General features: G+C 38.6%; 1 protein-coding gene across 2 annotated transcripts in view; it reads right to left on the reverse strand.

Moving 5' to 3' along the window:
* The window catches only part of TAF3 (TATA-box binding protein associated factor 3), a 152,527-nt gene that overhangs the window by 16,323 nt on the left and 119,834 nt on the right, over positions 1–16,370 (reverse strand). For both annotated transcript variants that reach the window (XM_081229512.1, XM_081229511.1), the window contains exon 4: positions 11,008–11,090. In XM_081229512.1, the coding sequence (XP_081085638.1) occupies positions 11,008–11,090 (83 nt within the window). The remainder of the gene's footprint in view (positions 1–11,007; positions 11,091–16,370) is intronic.

The raw sequence follows: 16,370 nt of genomic DNA on the forward strand, positions 1-16,370 counted from the left end.
AAATTTACTATTTGCACAAGTGTATCTCCTTCGACACAGTTTTACTATGTATATAATCAAAATTAGTATTTTTCAAATGCAAAACCACTTAAAAAAATGTAAAACCATGAGGGTGTTGTCTAGAGCACTGTCAGGGTTCTTTTCAAAAACCAAATTCCCTGGAGTCAGGACTTTTAAAAGATTTTGGGATTTTAGAAAAGCTTCTGCTTCTCTCCAGCAAAGAAAGGGTACAGTTAGTAAAAAAAAAAAGCAAAACCAAATGAAACTGAACATTCAACACTGATGAAACTTCACTTTTAATACTCTCTGAGCCTGGAGTCTACAGAGGAGGATGAGATGCTTTTACATGAACATATGCTAAAGTTGCAAGTTAACCATAAAAGATAAACCTTCACTCATTCATTCATTCATTTTAGGATTAAATAACATCCCAGTTATTTGAAAACATTAAAAGCAGTAAGATGATATTCAGTGAACCTGAAAAATGAACAGGATTGTGATTAAGATTTGTATCTCACTGTAGTGTTATAATATTCAGTTATTCCTGAAGTCATGCTTGGAAAACCCAACACTACTACTTCAAAATATATTAAAATTTGATAATAGCTGCTGTGTCTTCACCAAAAACCACCAGGCTTTACATGAATTTTTATCTTTCTCAGTAAATAGCATGGAAAAAAATATCATATATATATACTTATAGCATGTGATATATATAGAGATGTATACACACACATATATTTTTTTTCACCTTTGTGGACTAAAGAAGCAGAAGTAATTATTAAAATCCTAAGTAATACGGCATAGAGAGCTAAAGATGGGCAGTCAGTGAGTGTGCTCTGGAGGAAAAGCTACTCCCAGATTCAAAAAAAAGTAGATTCAAATTGAGGGGTGTCATTTTTCATCTATCCAGAGTATATGAGAGGTGCATCTGTTACTAGATAGATAATGCAAGTCTTTAAAAAAATCCACATTTCCCTTTTACATAGACTACAGAATGACCGACTTTACATTATTTAATAAAACACATTTGGAAACTTAGTCACTCCATCTGTAGGATCTTCCAATTCCTTTAAGCAACTTATTTTCAGCATCCTCTTATTACTCAAAGGACCTCTAAAGTTAGGCAGAATACCAAGAGTCACAGTTTAGGAAGGAGAAGCAATCTCTGACAGAAGATTTCAAGACCAAACGTAGCCTTCCCATTGTACTCCAGGGCTAAGAGTAAGCTTCCTCTATCCCCTTCAGCCCTCTTACTTAAGGGGTTTTTACTTGATAAAACCAACTCCTAATGTTACAGCCATTCTGGAAAAGTAACTCAATTAAACTTTATTTTGATACCACTTCAAATCTATGAAAGCTTGTTCAAACAGAGTGAAAATCAGTGTTATGGTTCAACAGATGAGAGACTGTTTCAGTCCGTGAATCCATCTCAACAAATATTTATCGCCCGTCTACTATGTCTCCTACCCTTGGGTGGCTGGGTTCAAGGTGAATGGGGCACACCCTCAATTTCCAAGAAACGGGGGAAGACAGTCACATAAAGGTAGATTGATAAAGCATACGGAGTTGAACAATTTGGATGAAAACAGTGTATTCTGGGCACTTGGCAGAAGGATGGCTAGCCTGGGGTAGGGGTGGGAAGGTGGGCTGTGATCACTTTCCCTAATGACAAGTGACAGTTTTAAAAGATGAATACGAGTGACTCCGATGAAGAGGCAGGGGGGCGGAGGCATTTGAGGCAGATGGGACAACCTGAGAAAAGGAATAAAGATGCAAAGCATCCTGTTCTGCATGGGAAACCGTAAGCAGTTTGGAAGTGCCACAACATATAAAGCATAAGCGTTCTAGACAGATTGCTCTGGAGGGACTAAGTATGGAGAACAGTTCTGAGAGGCCACAGGAAAGGAGAAGGGGGTAAGGAACTGACAAATATTGTCGGTAAGGTGGGGAGGGGCTAGGGACTGGTTGGTTGTCGGGTGGGTGAGGGGTTGGGAGTAAGGGAGGGAGGTATCCCCCTGCCTTGGGTTTCTGTGATGCTGGAGCTTTTACAGTTAGAGGGTAGAGCTTAGAGCTCAGATGGGTGTAGGGTGATCGGCGCTGGGTACTTGATTTGAAAAGTGGAAAACTGAAAAATCTGTTATTCTCTCTAGGAGGCAAAATAGCTCCAGTAGCTAAGGGCATTTGTGTTTCTGAGCTGAAGGCATCTTTGCTTGGCGGGGGAGGCAGTTCCAGAGGCCTGTGAATAGGCATCAACATCTTTCCTCCTCTGGTGCTGATGACTACTTGTGTCTAGACAAGGAGGAAGGACCCAAATTTGAAGATGGTGACTGGGAGGTATAAGAGTTCAGGTGACATTCAAAGGAGACCTCACAGGAAAGGGTCTTTCTCTTTCCTTAAGTTTTGTTCAAAACAACACTTTTGGAGGTGGGAGACATTCATGTCTTAATTTTCAGATGTCCCATCTGGTGATATGACATAAATAAAATGTCCCAATTCTCCCAGTCAGAGTGCGTTTGTCTAATTTCAAGTTACTCTAGAAACTAAGACAGCTTGAAAATGAAGGCTCTGATCTCATCATCAACAAATAAAAAGCATAGGGAGTATAAGGTTGGGGAAATAATGGTGTATTCAATTTGGAAAGGCTATGTTTAAGGTGCCTCTGGTCTTTCCAGACTTTCTAGCAGGTAACTGGGCAGACTAGTCTGCATTTTGGGGAGAAATCTGAGCTGGAAGTAAAGATTTGGGAATCATCATCACCTAATTTTGAAAAGAGTGAAAAAGAAACTTTAGGGAGAAAGAACAGAGTAGTAGGCCAAGGGCAAGAAGAGAAAGAAAAAGTCATCAAAGAAAGATAGAAGCAACGATGGAGAAAGAGAATCAGATGCACGTAGTACCAAGGAAAACAAGGAATAGAGAGTTTCATAAAGGGCTTGGTGGGAACAACGGTATCTGAAAAGCAGGAAGGATGAAGTCACAGGCCTGCAGCACCGCCTTGGGACGCATTTAATCATCTTAATGAGAAGCTTCAGAAAAGTCTCCAGGGCAGAAACCAGAGCGTAGGGAGTTTAGGAATAAAACTGGAAAAAAAAAATTGGAAGAAAGTACATACAAGGAATATGCTTTGAGAAGCAAGAATGAGAAGAGGAAGTTACATGGCCTTTCCCTCATCTAGAGGGGGAGGCTGGTGAAGGTGGGAAGGTTTAGGATGGTAGAACCCAAGGCTGAAGGGAAGATACCAGAAGGAAGGAGAGAAAGATACAGAGGAGAAGAGATAAGGAAGGGAAAGAACTTCCGGGGTCGGGGTGGGTGGGGGAGGGCGGGGTCAGGAAAGGTGGGGATGGAGAAGGAGCTGGTCCTGAAGATCAGGAGGGATGCTGGGCTCCTTGTTGGACCCTGGAGGACAAGCCATGAGGACAGATGCAGCTCTGGAACGCAGAAGAGTAAATCCAAATGGGGTAACGCGGCTAGTCAGTCCCCACGGTGATGTGTCCCTCAACCCAACCCATGTGTTCAGACTACGGCAGCCACATTTGAAAAAGGTTGCAATATTCTAAATGAGCGGTTCCCAACCTTTTTGGCACCAGGGACTGGTTTTGTGGAGGACAATTTTTCCACAGACAGGGGGTGGGGGGCAAGTGGGGGGGGTTGGTTCAAGCGATGGGGGTGGCAGATGGGGCTTCACTTGCTCACCCGCCGCTCACCTTCTGCTGTGCGGCCCAGCTCCTAACAGACCATGGACTGGTACCGGTCCGCGGCCTGGGGTTGGGGACCCCTGTTCTAAATCAGAGGTCGGGCAGTGACACAAATTTCCATCTCACGAGCTACGAAGGCTGGAGTGGCAACAGGAAGGAAGAAGCATCACACTACGCCTCTCAAGTCTCTATGTAAGTATGTTAATGTTATAGCCCCTAAAAAGACAGGGAACAACAGAATGCAAAGAATTTAAATTTTCTATGTTGCTGTCAGTAATAGTACGAGTGTTCTCATCAGTAGGTATACATTCTCTTTAAACACTAGAAGTGTGAGTAGTTTGATCTTTAGGGGAAATTATAGTCAGATAGTATCCAAAAGGTTACCATGATATAGCTAAATTACCTCTGCCTGTCACAGGTTGAAGAACATTTAAATTCTGGAAGTCCGCATCAGCTTTGTCTAGATAACAAATCTTAAGTACCTTCCTATATTCACTCAATTAGTGATTTTGGGCCTTGATAACACTGCAGGGAGAAACTTTCCAACTATCATTCAAATCATATCTAAAAAGGTGGTCATAAATATTTTAAAACCTAAGTGAACTAATAAGACCTAGACCCATTAAGGATAAGATCTTTTACAACAAATTAAATAAAACAATTTATTGAAGTCTGGACTCAAGATAAGCTAGATTTACTAGCTGACCTTTTATTCATTTAAAGAACAAAATTAGCTCTAATTGCATTAGAATGGAATCCAGTAAATTTTCCCCAGTCTCGTAATGTGGCATCCATGTAAGGACTGTTGTAATTGTTTACAAGTAAGATGGAAATGCTTTGATTATAATCTTTCCAGTTGTTTTACTGGGTAGTAAAAACATTTCCCAAAACCTAAAGCCAGTTTTTCTGACAGCATACTATTTTCTTCTCTTTAATATACTGCATCTTTGGTGTTAATCAACAAACTATCATGTGCCAGAGGAAGAAATTAAACTGGGGGATTCCATCATAACTTTAGCTCAGTAAAAATGAGAGAGTGATATACGGAGGTTAAGATATCCTAGTCTGGAAAAATCAGAAAAGGGCTGAAGATCCGAGCAAGAAAAATTTGAACCACCTGCTTCCTCTTGGAATTATAACTGAGATATATGGGTTTGGGTCTGTTGAATTTATAAGTATAAAAGTTAGCAAGAATAATGTATACCACCCACAATTTGTGTTCTCATTGTTCAGCTGCTAGGAAGTTTCATTTGTAATGTTACCATCTTTCACTAGCGTTAAAAATAAGTCACTTGCCATAAATTTTAAATACAGTCACTCAAGATTTTTATTCTTATTTGTTTATTTATTTATTTTTTTTTGGGGGGGTCACTGTTCTTTTTTTTTTTTTCGGTACGCGGTCCTCTCACTGTTGTGGCCTCTCCCGTTGCGGAACACAGGCTCCGGATGCGCAGGCTCAGCGGCCATGGCTCACGGGCCCAGCCGCTCCGCAGCATGTGGGATCTTCCCGGACCGGGGCACGAACCCGTGTCCCCTGCATTGGCAGGCGGACTCTGAACCACTGCGCCACCAGGGAAGCCCTGGGTCACTGTTCTTGTTAGTTAGCTTCTAATATAGGCAAAATAACCTATGAAATGTTTCAGTATCAGTGGCAAGTTAACCAGGGCAAAACAAAACTATCAACACTTTTCAATCTCTCTCTCTCTCTCTCTCTTTTTTTTTAAATCAAAGCAGACAGTTTTATCGGAAGGGAAACAAATTAAAAATAGAACAAAAGGCCTTCCAAATCTGACAGGATGATGGTCTGAAATGTTCTTAGTCTTTATTTCTAAAGGACCTTTTTTTAACCAATCAGCTTCCTTGCTCTGCCTCCTCAGTATACTTTTATAAAAATATGAACCTGATTGCCTTTCCCTAAATAAATAAGAACATATCAATTGTTTTTGCCTGCCCCTCATCCCGTATTCTGGTAGGAGAGTCCTTCTTTCCTTCTGGAACCTAACATTTCCCCTTCTAACAGGGCTCTCCCCCCTCCCACTGGGGCTGGTTCCTGGATGGGAACCCACAGCAGATGCTGTGAAAGGGGGGGCGGGCAGTTCAGCCTGTGAGCACTAAGAACCACACCAGCCAAGAGCAATTTGCACCATCTTTGCCACCACACAGAGGTTAGAGGGAGAAAAAGAAAGTGAACAGAGTCTTAGTGACACTTTTTGAATCCTTGTTACCACTTTGCCTAAAGCCAGTTTCTTTGAGCTAGTTTGATTAGGGTTTCTGCTACTTGCAACCAACAGTCCTGACTAATACAAAGAGAAAGTGAGTGTTTCAACTAGGGAAGGGAAGACTCCTTACAGAGGCACCTTCACTGAGTGTGCGTCTATGTTACATCCTTGGATCAGGGGTTGGTGTAAGAAACAGTCAAATAAAAAAAAGGTGTTCTTGCCATCTGGTTCCTTATGGAAATAAAATTTCAAATTTAGTGTCTTCAAAAACTTTGTCTCTCCTGAGATACTAAGAGGTACCTTCCTTTTTAAAACTGCATTTCACTCTGCACTTATTGCTAGGAAGCCATAATCATATTTCATGTGCAGTCATTTGCTTCTTTTTCCTCTCCTTGGCCTTGGTTTCCTAGTATTTTCTAGTATCTTTATGATCTCTCTTTAAGTCACCCTTAAATTTGTTTAGACTGGAAAAAAAATCTACATATGAATAAACGACATTTTAAGTGTAGGAAAAGATGTAGAAAGTGAGATAAAAATCATTTGCTATTATTTTTCTAAAGAACTTGTCACTAAAACACCAGTATACACATTTCACCTATTATATGTCTTTCAGTGAAATTGGGCTACATAAAAATATAAAACGCTTACTTTCTTTAAAAATATTTTAAATGGTTATTTTTGTAATTGCCCATGGTTATCCTCTATTTCTGGCTGTCCTATCAAAAATAGTTAATCAGAAAAGTTTGGATCACAAAAAAGACAACAAATACCTGTACATATTTTACATTTTTAAAGGTTGAACATTATTTTTCAAGATTAGTGAGCAAAGTTTTAGCTCCCATTTTTATAGCATATATAAATAATTTAGAAATTACAAGTATTAAGAAGCCTCCTCCCAGGCATAAACTAAACTCTGTAAACTGCAATAAAAAAACGGAATTACTTACATGAAAAAAAAAGCGTCCAATTTTCAGCACCTCTGCTAAGAGAGGTCTGATTAATGAAAGAATTTCCTGAATTATAAAAAATACATAATACCATGAGTATTATAATACTCATAGCTGTGGTGATAAAATGTTAGCAGAAAGAAAACTGTAATTTCCAGCAGTAAAGTGGTCATTGAAAAATATCTCAGCATAATTTGCATATTTTGGGAAAAGGATTAAACTTGTGAAAGAGAATACTTATTGTGACCTCTCAGACAAAAGAAAATTTAGGATTATTAATGATAATGATATTGTTTTCATGAAAGGTACCATAAATGATTCTGTGTCACTTGATCAAATACAGTATCTAACTGGAACAAAAACTGAGCCTTACTGGATTTTTGGAGGGGCCCAATTCATTACCCCCTCCCTGGTGAGCTCACTGAATAAGGGCAGCAATGTCCTGAGAGCAGGACCAGCTCCCAACTTCTCCAGTACAGTAACCCTACCGACCAGACCAAAGCTCCCTGGCGGGAGAGCCACTCCGCCCTCGGAAGAGCCAAGGAACAGATGGAGAAAAGGACAGAGCTGCCTCCCCAGTGCCAGGGAGACGACAGCGTTAAAGATACATTTGAGAAACGTGAGGGGGAAAGAATGCTTAACCCCCTAAGCACTACCATTATTCACCCCCAAATCTTTACAAACCTTGAGCTTTTTTCTTAATACTTTACCAATACCTAAAGTTATCTTTTTTAATGAGAAGCTCCTTTAACAGAATTTTGAGCTTTATAAATATAACCACACATTTAATGTTCTGCCACGTCTTTCCCAACAATCCTATCTAAACAGTCCCACCCCTAAGGTACTCCCTTCCTCACGTTACTCTGCTCTATTTATATCCTTCATAGAAATAAATAAATGAACAAATGCCGAAAGTTAGCCCAATTTTCCTACACTTGCTCAAAATAAAGGGATGGTAAAACTGGGATAACAAATAACATGGCGACTGTGCTGCCGTGTGCCCATCCCACAGTGGACATTACACGCACTGTACTCTCTGCCACCAAGTCCAGTGGGACCTCAAAATCCTGATCAATATGGCTCCAGGTGCTGCTCCTGGGCAAGCTGAAACCTACCTGCTTTCTCAGCATCAAGGCAAAACTTGACTGTTGGGCCATACTCAGTTATTTAATGATTTATTTGAATGTGTTGTTTCTCCCCATTCATATCACCCCCACAAACTACGGATGTTGAGATTGTAACTTCAGGGCTAGTATTTTAGTTTCATCTTCAATACAGACTAACAAGAACTCTGGGTCCCCATTACTGGGAGACCTATTAAAGGAATTTGAGGTCCTTGTAAAGTCACCCTGAGTTTTAACACTATCAGAAGGAGGCACTGGACTGACCACAGACCCTTTAGAATCCAGTTTCCAGGCACGTTAAATGAAGGGGAAAACAAGGGCCCTCTGTCTGGCTTCAAGGGACAATAATAGAGAATAGAGGAAATAATCTAACCTCAAAGTACCTTCCTGGATCACGGGTCAAAGGCATAATTTCTTTATAAGATTTAGAAACTAAATATTGTCTTAAAGATCTTCCAACGAGAGTGTATAATTTGAACCCTGTAAAGCTTTTTCTTTTTCCTGTAGTTTCAAAAGACTCTATTCTCTGCCTGTTCTTTAGCAGTAAACAACCCCTCTCCCTAGACTATTCAAACTCCTCCATTTGAATGCTAGTCTGCTCATTAATTCCACTTCAAAAGAGCATCACTACAACCCCCCCCCGCCTCGGCTGTATACAAACTAAGTAAAGACACATTTATATGAATCTACCATCTCTTTTCCATTATTACTGCCAAGGAATAAGCCACGTATCCTTATGCTATGACAATAAAAGATTACTTTTAATTTCATATAATTTTTATGTTCATAAAATGTTACCTATCCTTCTTTTAATTTTTTTTCAACCATTCTTGGCTTGTGAGTCATAAAAAACAGACAGTAGGATGGACTGGCCCATGGCCATAGTTTGCTGACCCCTGATTTAGATTTAAAACAAAAAACCAGAAAACAAGTTAAAAAAAAAAACCTTACTCATTAACTTATATTTTATATAAAATCCTATTGCTATGTGACTTGGGCCTCTTTTTCTCTCTCTTCTTAAGTTTAAAATGTAATATATTTCACTTAAGTTATTCCTTTGTTCATTATAAGTATTTCCTTGTGTCTGACTTTGGTCAAGTGATTAATTATTCATATGATATGGGAGTTATTTACCTAAATGTCAGAAAGTTTACATGTTACATAAAGTTATACTTTCAAGGACAATTTGTCTAGAATGTCTGGGTACTATAACTTCCGTAATACTGAACATTTTGTTCCAGAGTCATAGGATCTATTTCTCACATCTTCTAATATCTTAGGTATATGAGTGATTTATCGAGAGGAAAAGAAATTACTCAACAGAATAACTGAAAGATGCTTAAGGGTAGATGAGATGAATATTATTATCAGTGCCTTTTTACAAACCTTATTTCTCTAAAGGAATAAGCAAGCCAAACTTCCGTGTGAAAGGAAAGATGAAGTAATGGTGAGTTATGAGAAAACTGGAATAAATATGAACGGGTAGGAGAAAAGTAGTTGTCCAATGATAAATAAGAACATCTTCCCTTTAGAGTAGTGAACCCAAGTACAGGATTTCCAAGGAGATGGTAGGTACAGTTATTTTGGTTGGGTCTCTTTGTTAACTAGCCCTCTGTCCTCTGATGGCTGAGGGAGAAGGATGTTACTAAAATTTCTGTAGGTAGGATAGAGGGCACCAGCACCAATATTTGGTCTAAAAAGAGCTCAATCAACAGTATTTTTGTTATGTTTTCTAAGCTTGTCAGCAATACTACTGCCTACTGTCTAGGTCTCTACTGGCACAACCAAAATGAGTAACGTGGAAATTACACAGATAATTTAGGTAAGAAAAGCACAAACTATTCAGATTTTCTTCTTTCAATATTCAGAAGAATATACACTCTCCTAGAAGGCCATGTTTGCCCTACACCACCACTCATCAGAATGATGCTGGGATTTTTCGTTGTATTACACTTAGAACTAACAGAAGCAGCGACTGCATAAAATACACGCTACACACAAACTTTAAGATGGAACGAACCATGAGAATGTAAAGCAAATTTCCTGTTGTCTACTCTACCTACTAAATAAATAAGTTCATGGCTACTACTTTCATTTTTATAGCTAAAAACTGAATGAAAGTTAAATGCCTTGTAAGCCTATTTTCTACATAATATTTGATTGTTTACAATATAAACTAATCCATTTTCAGGCTTACCGGTAAAAAGTAAGGTTGTAAACTTGTACTTTGAGCTTGTAAAATTCATTTAAATGATGTATAATATGATTTTTAGAAGAATGATTTTCAACATGATTTACAAAAAAAAAAATCAATGCTTCATTACCCTACTAGGATTATATAATAGCACTTAGGCCTTAATTCATACCCTCAAAATGAATAAAAGAAACATAGCCAAGTAATTTACTTTGAAGAAGGGTGGGTGGATGTGATGATTCCGTGAAAATTAAGAAAATAAACAGTAAACATGGGGTTTACATTTCCAGTTCTCTCTTAAAAAAAAAAGAGCAGACAATTCAGACTTCAGTTGTTACTATTATATACTGTTTCACCAAGCCTTTGGCAGTATCCTTGTTTTATATGCACAGAATAAAACCATGTGCCATCTGAGCAAGAAAAGAATCTTCATTCTTTGTCCTGGTGACAGAGAATACACACTTGAAAAGGTTTAACATTATATCCACCTGGGCATAACATGGTAGTCAGTCCATTCAATACATAGTTTCTTATTTTTCAGATAACCAGAGCCTTACAAACTATGCAGAAACAATGTCTTGTGCTAGTCTTTACAAAAGAGAAAAAGTGCCAGAAAAAAAAAAAACAAAGAAACAAAGGATCCTATATGTTGAACAAAACAATAAGCATTAACTCTGAGGAAGAAACCAATAAAAATTTGAAAATGAAGACTTCTCAAAATACAGCTTGACCCTACTACGTATTCACACTGGGAAAAGGTCTATAAGGAAAGAGTAGTGAAGGTTAAGTTCCATCTATTGCACTCTAACTGGAAAGGTCTGTACTTACATTTTGTCTTGGCCAGCTCCAACTCTGAGAGTCAATCTGGGGATCACTGGGCTTGGGGCTGGGACCACTGGCTCCACTTTTATCTGTTGAAGATATTATGTTAGAGTCAAATACATTTTTTTCAACAAAAGTACCTCCTCCCTTTTCTCCTACTTCCTCATCTCCACAAACTTGATAAGCCTTTAAGTATCAAATGTGCCTAAAATGCTAGATGTAAAGATAAACTGGGCTATTTTGTTTTCATTTCCCAACAACTGAAGGCTACCAGGCAACATGGGAAATTCCATAAACTTTAAACACTTTAGTAAATATGGGAGTTATTTCTGCATTTTCTTAGTTTTGACTAATTTCTTGTATTTTATTGTTAGAATTTTTAAACAGAAACTGTTATCTGGGTCATTCAGTGGAACGTTTAAGTAACTGCCAGACTTAACAAAAACAGAAAAAAATGCAGTCATAGCTTCACTATAAGATAAAATGAATCTATTTACGGGTCTTGAAAAACATTAAACTCATCTCATGTTTACAGTGTCATAAAAGAAAACCAACACACCAAGTGTAATTACAGCACTGAACTGTTCCATTTTTTGGCTAGCAGAAAAATGATCTAAAATATTGTACAAGACAAAACATATTTATTTAGAAAGAATTTATGGCAAAGGCAATAACTGCTGAATAAGTTGAAGATCTCACAAATATTTGAGCTAATAATCAGAAAGGGAATACACAAATTAAGTATGGTGTTAAAGGGATTCTCCACAACTTCTGGCTTGAAGATCCTATATAGAACAATTGACACTTTGAATGAACAAAATGAACAAGAGACGTGCAGTTCAAATTATTATCTACATCAGAGTTTTCCGGCATTTTTGGTGGGATGGCTCCTTGGTGGTCCCAGGCACGGCCAGATGTTTAACATCCCTGGCTCGGGTACAACTACATGCCAGTAGGACACTGCTAGTCACTGTGACAACTAGTGAAAACCACTGATTTATATATTTCAAGCTCAAGAGTTAAATCATAACAGTGCAGTGGTTCTAAAGGGGAAGGAATTTATAACATAGTGCTCAGTATAGTATATCATATAATCAATATATTGCACATTGATCAAATCTATCATTTTTTTCATATGTTTTTACCTGCCCCCTTCTTTTTTTTTTTTTTTTTTTTTGCTGTACGCGGGCCTCTCACTGCTGTGGCCTCTCCCGTTGCGGAGCACAGGCTCCGGACACACAGGCTCCGCGGCCATGGCTCGCGGGCCCAGCCGCTCTGCGGCATGTGGGATCTTCCGGGATAGGGGCACGAACCCGTGTCCCCTGCATCGGCAGGTGGACTCTCAAGCACTGCGCCACCAGGGAAGCCCCTGCCCCCTTCTTGAGTTGTTGTTTTTTTTTTAATCCCACCGTCACATCAAGATCTATGACTTCGATCATTCTCTTGAACAGTGCATGGTACGCAGGAGGTACTCAACCAATGTCTGTTGAATGAACCACTTATCCTGCAAGCACCCTCAACTCCCTTGCCTCTCAGTCATTTCACCATTCATCCAGGACCAATCTAAAATCATTTTCTAGGGCACGGAGTAATTCCAAAGAAAATATTTAAAACTGTACAAACTTCTGCCATCAAAACTCCAATTTCATCTGTGCCTTTAATACTTTCTGCTTATTTGGATCCCAGCTAAACTAGTTAAGAGCAGAGACCATGCCTGTTCTGTTTGTTGCTATTTCCCAGTGCCTATCGTAGGGTCTGACACATAAGTGCTTAAGATATATTTTAAAAATGAATCGGAAGCAATTATTTACAGCTTTTAAGACCCATCCCATGAGTTCCTTCCTCTTTTGCCCTTCAAACCCCACAGGAAAAAATACTGAGGCCACTAAGCAGAACTCCTTCAATTCCCTACAAACTTCTCTGCGCTCACAATTACACTAGAGTCCATCTCCTCCAGTCTTCGAAAGACTTCCTTATTTGTAGCATCTTCAACTTCTCAGTTCCACTCATTATTTTCATCTAGCTTTCAAATGCGCTCAACTCCATCCTTTAACAAACTTACCTCCCCTTCAACCTCTCGCTGACGACCTCTCACACTTTCTAGTCTCCACTTCATCGTCTGCATTTCTCCATTTCTCCTTCATTCCTCACCCAACTCCACTCTACTTTCTGGCCCAACCACGCCACTAAACCACTCCTTCTAGACACTCAATCTTTCCGAATGTCCCGTCTGTTTCTTCACTGAGGTCTTCATCACGCTCCTTCCCTGTCCCTAGCAAAGTCCTCTCCTCTCGTCATCCCATGCTTTCTCCACTGACCTCATCCATGTCCATGGTTTCAATCCTAAGTTGCTGTTTTTTTTTTAACTTTTTTTTTTTTTTTGGCCATGCCACGTGGCTTGTGGGATCTTAGTTCCCCCACCAGGGATCGAAGCCAGGCCCCCTGCAGTGACAGCACCGAGTCCTAACCACTGGACCGCCAGGGAATTCCCTCAGTCCTGTTTTCAATATGGCATGTCTTCAACATCTCCCTCTCTAGACCAGCACTGATTGGAACTAAGACCAAAACATAATGCTGCCCACTGAACATTTTCAGCTAAATATCCTATAAGGATTTCATCTCATTACATCTAAATCTTAACTTATCAACTTCCCCACGAAAACCTGCTCCTCTAAATGGTCTCACTTTTGGCAGATGTCTCTCTTATTTGCCCAGTTCTTAGTCCAGTGGTTTTCCTCAAGGCCTCGGGGGTCAAGGGTCACTGGGGAGGGGGAAAATTTTTGTGTCCACTTTCTCCTCTATTGTTTTTGAACACAGGGTTCTATATCTAAACAAATCTGAAAACCAGTGGTCTAGCCTATTTTGTAAACTACTAAGGCTTCTATATTTTTCTCACCATTCTGTGTTATCTGTGGGAAAATAAACAAATACATCCAAAACAAACATTTATGAAACACTTAATGTTTGCCCGGCATTGTGTTTGGCTATTTTCCAGATGTTCTCATTTAGGTTCTTTAACAAACCGGTTGGGGTATGGTTTCCATTTTACAGAGAAACTGATCATACAAGAAGCAACCATTTTTCCTTTCTTTCCTGTTTCTTTTTCCTTTTCTGTTTTCAGGTCACAAAAATAGCAAAACTAGGACTGAATACAACTTTTTTTAATTCAGAGAATGAAAAATTATATAAAGTTCCTATATTTCTTCAATTCTAAAAAATTTTAGGATCACACACTCCTAATTGACCTGAGTACTGGGAGTAATATTCCATGTTCCTTCAACCCACAATACTATTATTGAAGCACTTAAATAACACTTTCTTAAGCTTTATTAAAAAATAAAGCTCTTTGCCCTAACTTTCAAAAAATCTTCTTCACTATTATTATGCTTCACATTGTATTTTGATCCATTGCTATTACCACACTACACAATAATTATAACTTAACCTGTACAGCACTTCACAAAGTGTGTCCTATACACATAATCCAATTTGATCTTCATAACTCTATAAGGTAGGTGTGGAAGCTATTATTACTCATATGTACTAAGGGCTCAGAAAGATTAAGTGGTTTGGCCAGTTACAAAGTTAGTAAGTAAATGACTGAAATCCAGTTCTCCTGGCACCAAATTCATCCTCTGTTCTACCATACTACTCGTGACTCTTTGCCAAACATTTCTGAGTCCTTTTGTCTGGTAATGCTGATGTCTTGCATGGAGCTATTTAGTTTCTTTGTCAATGTCTTTTATGATGAATGACATATACTTGTGAGATGTCTAGGGTACATTGTAAAATATATTTTTTTCTCTATGTTATTTACACCATGTAACAGGTGTAAACGGGACTGTCCCAGGCAAACCAGGACATATTGCAACACTACCTAAAAATAGTTAAATACTTTAATTTCATTCTTAAAGAAGTTAAAGCAGATTTAACTTAAAGGTAAAATTCAAGCAAGCATAGATAAAGACCAATAAGGATGCTAACAATGTAGATATAGAAAGTACAGTTTCTAAATAAAAATTTCTCACCAGACTTTTGTTTATGTTAACTTTATCTGAATGCCCACCCAAATAAAAACACAGGGATGTTTCCTACAATCATGAAATAATTTCTCATGTGTCCATCCCAGCAATCAACAAACTAAATGACAATGACTTCAATGACTTACCGCCATCTTTTAATGGCATGAAGCGAAAATCTGGGGGAAACACGAGCTTGTAAGGGTTAAAATAAAAGAACAGTACTTTAGAGCGATGCTGAGAATTGGGGCACGCAGAAGAGCATTTACAGTGGATTACTAAGCTTCCCAATTCACCAAAGAGGCAAAGTCCAGTAATATAAGACTCCTTTGTAGCTAACTAAAAATACATTGTCAGTGGATTTGTCCAGTTTTATGTATAAGCAATACTTCTTTCACCTGAACTAATACTAGTAGTCATATAAGCCCCTTATTGCCATGTGCTGCATTTTTTTTGCTAATCTTCAAGGATTTAGCTTCTTTGCCACATACCTCAGGGCACCAACTGATAAAGCTCTAACTCTCCATTTTTCCGGGACACCAGCAGTGCGGCCTTGCAAAAAATGAAAATCGCTCAAGAGATTTAAAGGGGAAATTTATTTTTAAAATCCTGACTTGAAGCAAAGAGGTGGATTTTTAAAAAGCTTATCTATAAGGAATCAGTTTAAATTTAAATTCTATCTTGGAACTCTTTCATGCATTCCAGCTTTAAAGTTTATCTTCTGACAGGGACTTTCTGCAAAGGTAATGGGCAGCTTTGTCAATATAATCTGGCCAAGTTTTACTTTCTATTTTTTTAAATGTTAAACTTCTTTCATTAAAACAAAACAAAACAAAACCTATGTATGTGTGCTAGGTAGGGTGGCAGCAAGTTCAGCCAGCACTAGTTCAGATGTCTATCTATGCTAATATGTCAGAAAAACACCCAGAAATACTACTGGTGAAAAGCTGAATTTAAAAACCGAATATTTTAGATGCTGAACTATGACAAATGGTAACCATCCTGTTGTCTTTCTTAACGATGAAAGTCTGTGCATTATTTCCATTCAGAAACATAGTCTAACACTGATAGACTGTTTAAAATATTCAACAGACAGAAGATCTACGGCTGTGGTGAAGTATAACAAGTGGGATCCCGCGAGGACAATGAAACAGGACTCGGGCTTTCAGTAAGTGTTCAGTTCATTCCTCTGAAGCCTTGGGGATGGACTTCAGGAAACTTCGATAAATTCAAACATACTCACTTAAACATTAAGTTACTGGCTTCCCCTTGGAACAAATAGTTATAAGAAACAGCAGGGAATATTTCCCCCTTCTTACTGGGGTTATTTTATTTACTGAAAACCCTTCA

The sequence above is a fragment of the Mesoplodon bidens genome (genome assembly GCF_964165515.1).
Source record: "Mesoplodon bidens genome assembly, chromosome: 3".
NCBI classification, from domain to species: Eukaryota; Metazoa; Chordata; class Mammalia; order Artiodactyla; family Ziphiidae; genus Mesoplodon; species Mesoplodon bidens.